This window comes from Bufo bufo, chromosome 2, assembly GCF_905171765.1.
Source record: "Bufo bufo chromosome 2, aBufBuf1.1, whole genome shotgun sequence".
In the NCBI taxonomy this organism is placed as follows: domain Eukaryota; kingdom Metazoa; phylum Chordata; class Amphibia; order Anura; family Bufonidae; genus Bufo; species Bufo bufo.
In genome coordinates this window covers 214,706,630-214,722,944 of record NC_053390.1, presented here as the reverse complement: position 1 = coordinate 214,722,944, position 16,315 = coordinate 214,706,630, and the positions used below count along the sequence as shown (strand labels likewise).

The 16,315-nt window shown below is 47.0% G+C and overlaps 1 protein-coding gene across 2 annotated transcripts in view; it reads left to right on the top strand.

Moving 5' to 3' along the window:
* LOC120988595 overlaps positions 1 to 16,315 on the top strand; it is a 40,837-nt gene that overhangs the window by 11,469 nt on the left and 13,053 nt on the right. For both annotated transcript variants that reach the window (XM_040416156.1, XM_040416157.1), the window contains exon 2: positions 8,562 to 8,691. In XM_040416156.1, the coding sequence (XP_040272090.1) occupies positions 8,562 to 8,691 (130 nt within the window). The remainder of the gene's footprint in view (positions 1 to 8,561; positions 8,692 to 16,315) is intronic.

Genomic DNA, 16,315 nt, shown 5'->3' with positions numbered 1-16,315 from the left:
GACACGTCGATCTATAGGAAGGCCACCTCTACGAATTCCCTCCTGAGGTGGGAGAGTAACCATCCTCTCCCACTCAGGACTGGAATTCCTAGAGGTCAGTACTTGCGTTTGAGACGCAACTGCTCAGACAAGCATGATTTTATTCGCCAAGCAGCTGATCTGAGGACGAGATTTTTGTCCAGGGGATACCCCGACTTTGTGTTGAGATCGGCATTCCAGAAAGCCCTGTCCCGACCAAGATGCTCACTGCTCACTTCCAATCAACTATCCACTCCACCCACTAAGGTCATGAGAATCATCACCAATTTCGATAGGGGGTCTAAACAAGTCAGGCAGATTTTGGGGCGCCATTGGCAAGTCCTCAAAATGGACCCTGACTTAAAAGACGTTTTAGGTGACCAACCACAAATAACCTATCGTAGGGGGCCGAACATACGTGATAAGCTAGTGCATAGTCACTATGCACCCGATCGCACCAAGACCACCTGGTTGCGATGTAGAACTGTGGGTTGTTATAGATGTGGAAATTGTATAGCGTGCAAACGCATACAGGTTAGCAAGTCATTTGTGAGCAATGTCACAGGCAAGACATATTCAATCCCGCATTTCATTAACGGTAAATCCAGAGGGGTCATATATCGGATCCAGTGTGAATGTGGGATTGAATATGTAGGTAAAACGATACGGGAATTCAGGAGGCGGATAGGGGAGCACTTGGGGGACATCTCACACAAAAGAGATACCCCAATCTCTAAACACGTCCATACTGTGCACAATGGTAGAGCCTCTCTGAAGTTCCTCGGTTTTGATGTGGTCAAACCACCTGTGAGAGGGGGCAACTGGGACAAATGTCTGCTTCAGCAAGAATCCCGATGGATATTCCACCTTAAAACATCTGCACCCTTGGGCCTGAATGAAAGGCTGGACTATGGGTGCTTTATATAGATATTGGTTAAGCTTACTCCTCAATAATAGTAATGTTCAATCCTGTGGTGGCATCCTATTCCTCTGGAAGGGATGCACATATAGGAGACATACTACTATTTCACAATTTTCCAAAACAACCTGGTATTGTGTCCAGCTCTTTCTATCTAGTTCTTGTTGCTGCGAACCTGCAAGAAATGTCAGTTTTAATTTGCTACGATCTTGCTCTGTAGCGTTGTCACGGACGCCTCCATTGTGGGACGTACTGTGAGGTTACCTTGTGTTGACATGTTCTCCGTGGTAACCGCTCTCTCCCTCCGCCTCCTGATCCGATTGGTCGCCGTAATCATGTGGTATCGGCGGCGGCGTCTGGTGCGTCACGGCGCATGCGCGTGACGTCACACGCCGACGCCGATGCTGACAGGGCGGTCTCCCTGGAAGAGGCGCGCTGGGGATCTATTTAAACATCATGAAGGTATGTGTCAGTGTGGCTGGTATAGGTTGATGAACCCCCTTAACATTAGGGATACTACCTTTAGTGAGGACCACCAGATCCTTACACACCAAGGAGCAGAGAAGCATTTATTCCTCTGTAGCATGGCAATCCTGCACCATGGATGCCTGCCCCTAGACTTTGACTCTGAACCTTGGGTCTAGTCTTTCATGTAACCGTCCTACTGCAGCATATGTTTGACTGCTACTTGCGGTCATAGACGGTATATTTTTCGTTTTGTCTCTACATGCATTTTATCCCCCTGAGGAGTCGACACGACAGAAACGTGCCACGTCGGGAGGCCTGTAGTCGCTTTGTGTTTTTTATGTTTGTTCACTAGACTAGGGTTCAGGTCCATAACTAGGGACAGGTATCCGGACGGGGTCGCTCTTTTCAGGGCGAGTGCTCTGTGTAGACAGGCAGCATGGGAGCAGGCCCCAATCCTACCAAGTATATAGGGTGATATAGGGCACAGCATCCATACTCTCATGACTGTTTTTCCCTGTCTACACTCCCTTCCGTCAGGCCTGACTCCCTTACCACGCTGATCCTAGTCATCTGGTCGGTCAGGTAAGACTGTCTGTGTCCACACCGGCGCAGCAGTTACATCTTATATTCTTGTCCTACCAGAAGTGGGGTATCCGTCCTGGAACCCCAATACATGTTATACTTGTGTTGGTTGGGTTATACTGTTAGCATTCACCTATGCGTATCAGTGCTAAGTTTTGTCTTTTTTCTTTACCAGCAGTGGGGTATCCACCCAGAACCCCTTGACTATATGTTTTGTATTGTGATGCATCTTCAGGTGTATATTTTAATGTATATCATATAAAGGTTAGATTTTAGAAGGATATTTCCCCACACTCTTTCATTGTGGGCCACTCACAGCTTTGAAATCTTGAAATATCAATGGGATTATTGTCACAAATAGTCTCAATCAGATATCTATCATTCCCACTGATATGGCAGGATTCCTAGCGACAGGATTTGATGCAGAGAACTGGTTACATGAGGCCAAGGATATATTCTCTGATAAACAGTTCAATCAGAAAAAGTACTTACCATCCTTTCAAACCGCCTTTGTAGATCTTACCCAGGTCTACAAAGAACAGATTACGTCCTGGTGGGAGGTGCAAAGTCTGGACAATTACATTAAAAATAATATTGTCCCAAGGGGGCTGCGTATCTCTCTCCTCCCAGCGGCTCGTCTACGACAACACCCCGGCTTCTTAACTAAGTGGGAGCAGGAAGCCACAAATAGTTCCCTTAGGCTTATGAGGCTTCTGCTGGATGAGGAGAGAGCTAATCTAGCCACCCTTAGTCAGAAATTGATAGAATACACGGAGGTTGTACAGACTTTTTCACAGGAAGCGGAATTCCAGAACAAAGAAAAGCAGCTCCAACTTACCCTAGAAAAATATCAATATCACCTAAAAGAAAGAAAACACCGGCAGTTTATTAGAGATCTCTCAGATTTTAAAGAAAACCGTATATATTCCTCTCTTGGTAACACAAGAAGAGATACTGTACCAAGCAATTCTGAGAGATCTTCTACTGAAACTGACCACTCCGATTCGGAGAGAGAAACTGTCCCTAAAGTGAGTCAACATCCCAATAGGGGCAGGTACAGGAAGGGTAAAGGTCGTGGTTCATACAGAGGCCAGGATAACCGTTTTTTAGGCCAGTTCAATCAGACTATGGAATATCCGCTACGCAGTCGCACACAGAAACCTCCGAATTAGTTTTGGGACCACAAGTCTTAAACCTTTCATCACGTGTCCTCAGTATCGATGAGACTAAAGCCCTAGAACTAGGCCTGACGTTTGTACCCACCCCAAAATTTGACAGATTTGCATCTGTCAAAGATATTAATTTGTTTATTCGCAAGTTAAGGTGGCATAAACACTTTAGATTAATGGACCGTCGCCAATGTCTTGAATTGGGGATTCCTACTGACTTACTTAAGGATGTACAACTATTACAGTCCTTGAACTCCAATGAGGACACTACCAAGGGTAACGGTCCATTTACTAATCTAAAAGTGAAAAGTACCAAGATGCCACCCACTGCGAACGAAGTGTCATGTATAGATGTATTCCTAAACATGGTCACCAGGGATCTAGAGGACCTCAGAGTGTCCACGCATCATTCCAACTGCGCCGAGTCCGTGACCACTGCTATTTCTTCATTAGCTGATGACCACCACATTGTCATCAAACCCGCTGACAAGGGGGGGAATGTCGTGGTCATGGACGCGGTGCAATATGAGAATATGTGTAGGAATATACTATCAGACACAGGGACGTATGAAGTTCTGTATAATGACCCCACCGAGGGATATAGGCGTGAACTTAAAATTATTTTGGATGAAGCGAAAGCTACCAATATCATTAATGCTGAGGAATTTGCTTTTCTCTTTCCCCTGCATCCCCGTAAATCTACATTTTACAGTCTCCCCAAAGTGCATAAGGGGGTTAGTCCTCTGAAGGGGAGACCCATTGTTTCGGGGGTGGACAATCTTAACCAGAATCTGGGTATTTACATCGACCGGATATTGGCACCGTTTGTCACGGCTCTCCCCTCCCATGTCAGAGATACCACCGACCTCCTTAAGCGTTTGGAGGGTCTGACATTGGAGGAGACCTGTCTCCTTTCCAGTATTGACGTTGAGGCCCTTTATTCCTCGATACCACATAATTTGGGCCTCAGGGCTGTAGAACATTTCCTTCGGTCACGGGGATGTCAGTATCGCGCCCACAGCCAATTTGTCCTGCGTCTTCTTGAGTTTACGTTAACACGTAATTTTTTCACCTTTGATGGGAGGACCTACCACCAGCTCAGGGGTACTGCGATGGGGAGTCCCTGCGCCCCATCGTATGCTAATCTATTCCTGGGCTGGTGGGAGGAGACCATCGTTTTCAAGGAAGACGAGGCTCTTGACACTTATGAAATTGGCTTGTGGGCGCGATACATCGACGACATCTTCATACTCTGGAATGGAGATCAGGGGACCTTTGAAGCCTTCGTCCAGCATCTCAATCAGAACAATATTGGCATGCACTTCACCTGTGAGTCGCACCCCACGACTTTGCCATTCCTGGATATTAAAATCTCCAGGAACGCGAAGGGTGAACTGGACACGTCGATCTATAGGAAGGCCACCTCTACGAATTCCCTCCTGAGGTGGGAGAGTAACCATCCTCTCCCACTCAGGACTGGAATTCCTAGAGGTCAGTACTTGCGTTTGAGACGCAACTGCTCAGACAAGCATGATTTTATTCGCCAAGCAGCTGATCTGAGGACGAGATTTTTGTCCAGGGGATACCCCGACTTTGTGTTGAGATCGGCATTCCAGAAAGCCCTGTCCCGACCAAGATGCTCACTGCTCACTTCCAATCAACTATCCACTCCACCCACTAAGGTCATGAGAATCATCACCAATTTCGATAGGGGGTCTAAACAAGTCAGGCAGATTTTGGGGCGCCATTGGCAAGTCCTCAAAATGGACCCTGACTTAAAAGACGTTTTAGGTGACCAACCACAAATAACCTATCGTAGGGGGCCGAACATACGTGATAAGCTAGTGCATAGTCACTATGCACCCGATCGCACCAAGACCACCTGGTTGCGATGTAGAACTGTGGGTTGTTATAGATGTGGAAATTGTATAGCGTGCAAACGCATACAGGTTAGCAAGTCATTTGTGAGCAATGTCACAGGCAAGACATATTCAATCCCGCATTTCATTAACTGTAAATCCAGAGGGGTCATATATCGGATCCAGTGTGAATGTGGGATTGAATATGTAGGTAAAACGATACGGGAATTCAGGAGGCGGATAGGGGAGCACTTGGGGGACATCTCACACAAAAGAGATACCCCAATCTCTAAACACGTCCATACTGTGCACAATGGTAGAGCCTCTCTGAAGTTCCTCGGTTTTGATGTGGTCAAACCACCTGTGAGAGGGGGCAACTGGGACAAATGTCTGCTTCAGCAAGAATCCCGATGGATATTCCACCTTAAAACATCTGCACCCTTGGGCCTGAATGAAAGGCTGGACTATGGGTGCTTTATATAGATATTGGTTAAGCTTACTCCTCAATAATAGTAATGTTCAATCCTGTGGTGGCATCCTATTCCTCTGGAAGGGATGCACATATAGGAGACATACTACTATTTCACAATTTTCCAAAACAACCTGGTATTGTGTCCAGCTCTTTCTATCTAGTTCTTGTTGCTGCGAACCTGCAAGAAATGTCAGTTTTAATTTGCTACGATCTTGCTCTGTAGCGTTGTCACGGACGCCTCCATTGTGGGACGTACTGTGAGGTTACCTTGTGTTGACATGTTCTCCGTGGTAACCGCTCTCTCCCTCCGCCTCCTGATCCGATTGGTCGCCGTAATCATGTGGTATCGGCGGCGGCGTCTGGTGCGTCACGGCGCATGCGCGTGACGTCACACGCCGACGCCGATGCTGACAGGGCGGTCTCCCTGGAAGAGGCGCGCTGGGGATCTATTTAAACATCATGAAGGTATGTGTCAGTGTGGCTGGTATAGGTTGATGAACCCCCTTAACATTAGGGATACTACCTTTAGTGAGGACCACCAGATCCTTACACACCAAGGAGCAGAGAAGCATTTATTCCTCTGTAGCATGGCAATCCTGCACCATGGATGCCTGCCCCTAGACTTTGACTCTGAACCTTGGGTCTAGTCTTTCATGTAACCGTCCTACTGCAGCATATGTTTGACTGCTACTTGCGGTCATAGACGGTATATTTTTCGTTTTGTCTCTACATGCATTTTATCCCCCTGAGGAGTCGACACGACAGAAACGTGCCACGTCGGGAGGCCTGTAGTCGCTTTGTGTTTTTTATGTTTGTTCACTAGACTAGGGTTCAGGTCCATAACTAGGGACAGGTATCCGGACGGGGTCGCTCTTTTCAGGGCGAGTGCTCTGTGTAGACAGGCAGCATGGGAGCAGGCCCCAATCCTACCAAGTATATAGGGTGATATAGGGCACAGCATCCATACTCTCATGACTGTTTTTCCCTGTCTACACTCCCTTCCGTCAGGCCTGACTCCCTTACCACGCTGATCCTAGTCATCTGGTCGGTCAGGTAAGACTGTCTGTGTCCACACCGGCGCAGCAGTTACATCTTATATTCTTGTCCTACCAGAAGTGGGGTATCCGTCCTGGAACCCCAATACATGTTATACTTGTGTTGGTTGGGTTATACTGTTAGCATTCACCTATGCGTATCAGTGCTAAGTTTTGTCTTTTTTCTTTACCAGCAGTGGGGTATCCACCCAGAACCCCTTGACTATATGTTTTGTATTGTGATGCATCTTCAGGTGTATATTTTAATGTATATCATATAAAGGTTAGATTTTAGAAGGATATTTCCCCACACTCTTTCATTGTGGGCCACTCACAGCTTTTTGCTCCGGCCAAAAATCCTGAAGACTTGCCGCAAGGCCGGATCCGGAATTAATGCCCATTGAAAGGCATTGATCCGGACCCGGCCTTAAGCTAAACGTCATTTCGGCGCATTACCGGACCCGACATTTAGCTTTTTCTGAATGGTTACCATGGCTGCCGGGACGCTAAAGTCCTGGCAGCCATGGTAAAGTGTAGCGGGGAGCGGGGGAGCAGCATACTTACCGTCCGTGCGGCTCCCGGGGCGCTCCAGAGTGACGTCAGGGCGCCCCAAGCGCATGGATCACGTGATCGCATGGCACGTCATCCATGCGCATGGGGCGCTCTGACGTCATTCTGGAGCGCCCCGGGAGCCGCACGGACTGTAAGTATACCGCTCCCCTGCTCCTACTCCTACTATGGCAACTAGGACTTTAATAGCGTCCTGGCTGCCATAGTAACACTGAAAGCATTTTGAAGACGGATACGTCTTCAAATGCTTTCAGTACACTTGCGTTTTTCCGGATCCGGTGTGTAATTCCGGCAAGTGGAGTACATGCCGGATCCGGACAACGCAAGTGTGAAAGAGGCCTAATATCAATTCTGGAGCATATTTTCCTAAAACTCTATGTTGTGCCATTCCCCTATTGTTCCTACTAGAAGGTTATGAATGAATTGCAATAAATGTCCAGCTGGGTTGTGTTGTGCACAGTCTGACACTGACAGCATTGATTAGACAGCGTAAGACTGTGCAGGGACGCTCAAACCCCCCCCCCCCCCCCCCCCCCCCAAAAAAAAATATTTTTTTTTTAACATGGGACACATTGTACTTCTACTCATGTCACTCTTAGGGCTCATGCACACGACCGTATGCCCTCCGAGACATACGGTCCGTGAGCGGACCATATGTCCCGGAGCGGCATACATCGTGCGCACGGGAGAGCACAGCATCACAGGTTACTATGATACTGTGCGCATCGGGCCACCTGCGGACTATTGTCGTGCACTCAAATGATCGTATGAGTGCAGGAATGTAGTCCTGCAGGCGGCCCGATGCGCACAGTATCATAGTAACCTATGATGCTGTGCGCTCCCGTGGGTGCGATGTATGCCGTCCCGGGACATATGGCCCGCTCACGGACCGTATGTCTTGGAGGGCATACGGTCATGTGCATGAGCCCTCATTCTGTTCTAAGGTCCTGTTCACACTTTTGTCTTTACTTTTGTGTATAATGGAGCAGTGACAGCTATAAAGGACCTGTTTTCAATAATTCCATCACATTGACTTATAATGGGATCTATCATGGTTGGTCCACACAGGACGTAAATTGCAACAGAAAAATCTGCATTGGTTACATGTGGATTTGTAGCAGTTTTTTCACGGATTTCACCCTGTGCATGGTGGATTTTTCCACTGCATGTGGATGAGGTTTTGTAAAATCATGTCCATTTTGCGGCTACTGTATATGCTGTGATTTTTTTTTTTCTGTCCACAATTCTGCATCTGAAAATCTGCAGCGTATAAGCCCTGTGTGAACATACCCTCAGGTAGCCATAGTGGATCTAGTATTAAGAACACTATGAATAGTGCTGCAGACAGCACTCAAGAAACGAACTTCATTGCCATCAAAAATACCAGAGCGCCTGAAGGAATGGAAAAAGGTAAGGTAAAAATGACTCTTTTTCCATGACAATTCTAGCTGTGTTTTTTCCGTTTTACAGGATAACATGATCCCTGTTTTCTTGGGTAGTGATGTTGTTTCACAGACCGGAATTCGAACTGAAAATCATCCAAAAATTCACGCCAAGTTTGCAAGGAAAGGTCTGGCAGCAAGGCTTAACTTCAGCAGTGGTAACTTTCAGTTTATACTTTTTACTATGAAGTTGTATAGTTTATGGAGGTACACAAGATGAATCTGATCTATACAGGTGCATCTCAATAAATTAGAATATCATCGAAAAGGAGAGGCCTGCGTGTCTTCAAAACTTTGGCGGATCCACCACCAGCACAGGTCCTTCATTAAGACTGGTGTCTCAAATGCCTGTCTTAATAAATGTGCCCCTTTGTTTTACCCATCAGATAATTCTAGCATTCTGCGCCTCTGGCTTTCCTGTTTTCACAGACAGCACCAGATCACATCATACCAGTAAATGTTTATTTCAAACTAGCAGAAGGACCCGGCTTCACACGGGTATATTTCATCTATTTCATTTAATGTTTCTGTGTGTCGTTAAAAGATATCGACAGTATCCCCCATAACAGTGACCTCTACAGTACCCAGGGCCGGCTCCAGGTTCATGTGGGCCCTTGGGCGATAAATCCCAGTGGGCCCCCATGAGGCATTTTTTTACATTGACATGTCCCCCTGTGGCTCCTACACGGTATAATGACCCCCAGTGGCCCCTATACAGTATAATGACTACTAGTGGCCCTTCACACAGTATAATGAACCCCCAATTCCCCCCCCCCCACTGTATAATGACCACCTGTGGCCCTGCATTCAGAATAATAACCCCCAGTCGCCCCCATTTAGAATAATGACCCCCAGTAGCCCCCACACTGGGGGAATACTGTATGGAGGGGGCTCTGGGGGTCTTTATACTGAATGGAGGGTCATTGGTGATCATTACTAAATGGGGGACACTGGGGGTCATTATACTATGTAAAGGGCCCTCACAGTATAATGACCCCACAGTGGCCCTCCATTCAGAATAATGACCCCCAGTCGCCCCCACACTGGGGGTTATACTGTATGGAGGGGGCACGAGGGGTTATTATATTTAATGGGGGCTCTGGTGGTCATTATGCTAAATGGAGGGTCAATGGGGATCATTATACTAAATGGGGGGCACTGGGAGTCATTATACTGTGTAAGGGACCCTCACAGTGTGATGAATGACCCCCCAGTGGCCCCCTCACATACCTATCATTGCAGGGGAGCTGGTGGTCCTGTCATTCACTAACCGCAGCTCCCAGCTCCCCACATGAACCTAGAGCCGGCCCTGAATGACCCCCAGTAGCCCCCACACGGGGGGAATACTGTATGGAGGGGGCTCTGGGGGTCATTATACTGAATGGAGGGTCATTGGTGATCATTATACTAAATGGGGGACACTGGGGGTCATTATACTATGTAAAGGGCCCTCACAGTATAATGACCCCACAGTGACCCTCCATTCAGAATAATGACCCCCAGTCGCCCCCACACTGGGGGTTATACTGTATGGAGGGGGCACGAGGGGTTATTATATTTAATGGGGGATCTGGTGGTCATTATGCTAAATGGAGGGTCAATGGGGATCATTATACTAAATGGGGGGCACTGGGAGTCATTATACTGTGTAAGGGACCCTCACAGTGTGATGAATGACCCCCCAGTGGCCCCCTCACATACCTATCATTGCAGGGGAGCTGGTGGTCCTGTCATTCACTAACCGCAGCTCCCAGCTCCCCACATGAACCTAGAGCCGGCCCCTGAATGACCCCCAGTAGCCCCCACACGGGGGGAATACTGTATGTCATTCACTGCGGCCCGCTGCAGCAGTGAGCCAGGCCTGGAGGAGAGAAGGAGATGTGCAGTGATGGAGCTAGAACTGACTGGGCCCCACAGCGAAATTTAGTACGCCCCCCTCCCCCCCAATGTGTGTTCACATTACGTTTTTCCTATCGGTTTGATGTATACACATGTGCAGCACTCCACGTTTTTGTATCCTGCAGAGTCAAGTAAAAAATGCATACGTTAACGTATATGTTTTTTTACCATGGAACTGTATGGTGAACGGACGCCACTGTACGGCATCAGTCTGAGGCATCTGTCAATGCATACATTTTCAGTATGCATTAAATGGATGGCAAAAATGTGATGTGAACCCAGCCCTAGTGTCAGAATAAGCACCAGTACACAGCGGAGCAGCGTGGCGGAGAGGGGAGGCCGCCATGTACTGACAGAGCGCTGCCTGGTCCAGGTGGTCAGGGATGAGGACTGTGCTTCCCAAGGATCATTTTCTACTGGAAAATACAGGGCGCAGTATAATACACTAGAATCTATATAATATAAAGATATTAGCCCCACCCCCCGAATAATCATACGATTAGGGGGTCATTTATTATATAGAAATACGTCTATATTAGGCGTATTTCTGACACAGATGTGGCGCAAAGGTCCTTAACACCGCAATCTGTATCTTTTCCCGCTCATGCCAGGTCTAAAAAAAGTGGTGTGGGCAGAAAGGGATACAGTTATGGCCATCCAGTTATTGGATACCACCGCCATATAGTGATAACACCGCCATATAGTGATAACACCGCCATATAGTGATAACACCGCCATACAAGGATAAAACCACCATACAGTGACCGGATAAAAGGGTATAAGAGGGCACAGTACAGGGAATGACTATGGGCACTGCACAGGGTGTGGTAGGAGGGCACAATGCAGGGTATAAAGGGGCACAGTACGGGGTGGGGGGCACAGTCACATGACCCTGTGATGTTAGAAGGTCCTTATGGTGAATGCGGTTCAGATGCCACCATAATGAGAGGCAGAGGAGTGAGACAGGGGCCCGGGGCCCTGGATGGACAGGAGGGGTGGACACAGCAAGTAGGTTGAAGGGGCTCTGAGGGGGATTCATACAAGTAGTGGCAGGAGGTCTGTGCAGGGCAGCAATAGGAGATAGGAGGGTGGGACAGGAGCCCTGGATACATGAGGGAGGAAAGGAGACAGCAGGGGCTACATGAGGGTGATATAGGACAGGATATGGGGGGGGGGGGGGGCAGGTGTCATGGAGACAATCAGCTTAATGAAACAGTAACACAACTAAATAGAATGAAGCAGCAGTGTCCCCCCCTTTCCTTCTGTCCCACAGAGAAGAGACAGTCACAGTGCAGACTTACAGACTGTGTTCACACTTCTCTGCTCCAGCTCCAGCCGTGCGGTCTCTCTCCAGTCTCCTCAGGCAGCGTGTGTCCTGTGTAGAGGGGGCGTGTCCTGTGTAGAGGGGGCGTGTCCTGTGTAGAGGGGGCGTGTCCTGTGTAGAGGGGGCGTGTTCTGAGTCTCTGCAGCTCAGAGGGCCCACCAGAGGGGTACTGCGTATGTGAAATGACAGCAGTGAGAGCTCCCATCTGTATTGATGGAAGTGCTCATAGCAGCTCAGTGGGCCCCCCCAGGAGCATTGGGCCCCGGCACTTGCCCGGGGATGCCGGGTTATGACGCCGGCCCTGACAGTACCCCACCCCTTAACCCCTTAAGGACTTAGGACGTATCGGTACGGCATGGATCCCGAGTCCTTAAGGACCCATGACGTACCGGTACGTCATAACTTGAAATCTGTATTCCGGCGCCCGAGGGGTTAATCGGAACGGGATTTCGGCTGAAATCATTCAGCCGGCATCCCGTAACAATGCAGGGGGGGTCATTTGACCCCCCCGCATCGGCGATCGCAGAAAACCGCAGATCAATTCAGACCTGCGGTTTGCTGCGCTTTGTGCAGTTTCTGATCCCCGCGGGCCCTGACCGCGGGGATCAGAAGCTTTAGTGTCCCTAAAATATATATTTTACACCCCCCCCCCTGCACCCCTGCATGATTTTTTGCCGGCGGGTGGTGCAGGGGGGGAGTTGTGGGCGGTGGGGGCGGTGCGGGCGCCTCCCCTTGTATAATCGTTGGTCTCTAGTGGGTATACCAGGGTGCCAGCACATTGCTGGCACCCTGGTATAAACGGCTGACATCGATGATGTGATGTCAGCCGTTTAACCCTTTCCATACAGCGGTCCGTACGGACCGCTGTATGGAAAAAGTTAACAGTAAGAGGGAGCTCCCTCCCTCTCCCATCGGGGGGCTGCTGTGCCTTTGCAGCCCCCCGATGGAGAGGGAGAGAGCCCCCAGACAGCCCCCCTCAGCCCTGTGCTTACCCTTCCCCGTCTGCGAAGTTCTGACAACTACTGAGCAGACGGGGAAGGTTCCCATGGCAACAGGACGCCTCTCAGGCATCCTGCTGTCCATGGTGCTGAACAGATCTGTGCTAAAGGCAGAGATCTGTTCAGACAAAGTGTAAGTAAAATACAGTACTGTACAATATATATTGTTCTGTACTGTATTATACAGACATCAGACCCACTGGATCTTCAAGAACCAAGTGGGTCTGGGTCAAAAAAAAAGTGAAAAAAAGTGAAAAAAAAGTAAAAAAAAAGTAAAAATCCAAAAACACATTTATCACTGATTAAAAATGAAAAAAATAAAATTCCCTACACATGTTTGGTATCGCCGCGTCCGTAACGACCTGATCTATAAAACGGTCATGTTACTTTCCCCGCACGGTGAACGCCATAAAAATAAAAAAATAAAAACTATTAGGAAATTGAAATTTTGCCCACCTTACTTCCCAAAAAAGGTAATAAAAGTGATCAAAAAAGTCGCATGTACGCCAAAATAGTACCAATCAAACCGTCATCTCATCCCGCAAAAATCATACCCTACCCAAGATAATCGCCCAAAAACTGAAAAAACTATGGCTCTTAGACTATGGAAACACTAAAACATGATTCTTTTGGTTTCAAAATAGAAATCATTGTGTAAAACTTAAATAAATAAATAAAAAGTATACATATTAGGTATTGCCGCGTCCGTATCGACCGGCTCTATAAAAATATCACATGACCTAACCCCTCAGGTGACCACCGTAAAAAAATAAAAATAAAAACGGTGTAAAAAAAGCTATTTTTTGTCATCTTACGTCACAAAAAGTGTAATAGCAAGTGATCAAAAAGTCATATGCACCCCAAAATAGTGCCACTCAAACCGTCATCTCATCCCGCAAAAAATGAGACCCTACTTAAGATAATCGCCCAAAAACTGAAAAAACTATGGCTCTTAGACTATGGAGACACTAAAACATTTTTTTTGTTTTAAAAATGAAATCATTGTGTAAAACTTACATAAATAAAAAAAATTGTATACATATTAGGTATCGCCGCGTCCGTGACAACCTGCTCTATAAAATTACCACATGATCTAACCTGTCAGATGAATGTTGTAAATAACAAAAAAAAAAAACGTGCCAAAAAATCTATTTCTTGTTACCTTGCCGCACAAAAAAGTGTAATATAGAGCAACCAAAAATCATATGTACCCTAAACTAGTACCAACAAAACTGCCACCCTATCCCGTAGTTTCTAAAATGGGGTCACTTTTTTGGAGTTTCTACTCTAGGGGTGCATCAGGGGGGCTTCAAATGGGACATGGTGTCAAAAAAACCAGTCCAGCAAAATCTGCCTTCCAAAAACCGTATGGCGTTCCTTTCCTTCTGCGCCCTGCCGTGTGCCCGTACAGCGGTTTACGACCACATATGGGGTGTTTCTGTAAACTACAGAATCAGGGCCATAAATAATGAGTTTTGTTTGGCTGTTAACCCTTGCTTTGTAACTGGAAAAAAAATATTAAAATGGAAAATCTGCCAAAAAAGTGAAATTTTGAAATTGTATCTCTATTTTCCATTAAATCTTGTGCAACACCTAAAGGGTTAACAAAGTTTGTAAAATCAGTTTTGAATACCTTGAGGGGTGTAGTTTCTTAGATGGGGTCACTTTTATGGAGTTTCTACTCTAGGGGTGCATCAGGGGGGCTTCAAATGGGACATGGTGTCAAAAAAACAGTCCAGCAAAATCTGGCTTCCAAAAACCATACGGCGCACCTTTCACTCTGCGCCCCGCTGTGTGCCCGTACAGTAGTTTACGGTCACATATGGGGTGTTTCTGTAAACGGCAGAGTCAGGGCAATAAAGATACAGTCTTGTTTGGCTGTTAACCCTTGCTTTGTTAGTGGAAAAAATGGGTTAAAATGGAAAATTAGGCAAAAAAAAGAAATTCGCAAATTTCATCCCCATTTACCAATAACTCTTGTGCAACACCTAAAGTGTTAACGAAGTTTGTGAAATCAGTTTTGAATACCTTGAGGGGTGTAGTTTATAGAATGGGGTCATTTTTGGGCGGTTTCTATTATGTAAGCCTCGCAAAGTGACTTCAGACCTGTAGTGGTCCCTAAAAATTGGGTTTTTGTAAATTTCTGAAAAATTTCAAGATTTGCTTCTAAACTTCTAAGCCTTATAACATCCCCAAAAAATAAAATATCAATCCCAAAATGCTACAAACATGAAGTAGACATATGGGGAATGTAAAGTAATCACAATTTTTGGGGGTATTACTATGTATTACTGAAGTAGAGAAACTGAAAGTTTGAAATTTGCTAATTTTTCTAAATTTTTGGTAAATATGGTATTTTTTTATGCAAAAAAATTAACTTTTTTGACCCAATTTTAGCAGTGTCATGAAGTACAATATGTGACGAAAAAACAATCTCAGAACGGCCTGGATAAGTCAATGCGTTTTAAAGTTATGAGCACTTAAAGTGACACTGGTCAGATTTGCAAAAAATGGCCAAGTCCTTAAGGTGAAATAGGGCTGAGTCCTTAAGGGGTTAACAGTGATCTCCACAGCCTCCACCCCTTAACACTGACCCCCCCCCCCCCACCCACAGTGCCCCGTCCCTTAAAATGGGACCTCCACAGCAGCCCACCCCATAACTTTGACCTTTTCAGCAGCCTTCCCCTTTAACAGTTAGTTTCACAGCACACCACCCTCTTGACAGTGACCTCCACAGGGGCCCGCCCCCTCAGCAGTGGCCTTTACAGCAATCTGCTCCTTAACACTGACCTCCATAGCAGACCATCCCCTTAACTGTGACCTCCACAGCAACCTGCCCCTAGGGTGGCCAGAGGTCCAGTTTTAGGCCGGACAGTCCGGTTCTCAGACTCCCTGTCCTCAGTCTGGTGTAGGGCCTGGACGGACACAGGGATGTCCTTTTAAACAGCTCACTCTCAGCAGCACTATACTGTCTGAGCGCGAGCTGCAGGGAGAGTCACTGTCCCTCCCACCTCTGCAGCTGACAGAAGTAGATTTTATCTTCATTTTTTTCAATCCCTGTTGGCTGTGGAGTGGGAGGGAGCGTGGCCTAACCAGATTGGGGGCATGGCCCTGCAAGATTCTATTGGCTGATAGGGACATGTGACCGTCTGTATGGCAGTTGGGATATGAAGAGAAAGACCTGCAGGCTTCTATTGGCTAATGTAGGTCATGTGATGTGCCATATTTGCATTTTTGGGGAATATCTCAGGAAAGGTGTGTCCTAGAGAGCTGTGACCCCCACAAGATTTCTTTCCAGGTAGCAAGGGATCTGTATACCAAGTTTCCTTGAAATCGATGGTTGCGTTTTTGAGTGATTGTGGAACATCTGTCCTTCTTTATATATATATATAGATAGAACAAATCTCCCCCTAGTCAAAGAAAGCGTGTTAGTAGATAACATCTTTTTAGAAAAACTGCCAATGTGGCAGACAGGGCATATGCCCGGTGGGCCGTGCTGATTCCCAACTCTAGGGGCCGCTCCGCACGGTCTCTGTAACTCTATAACAGCGGATCCTTCCT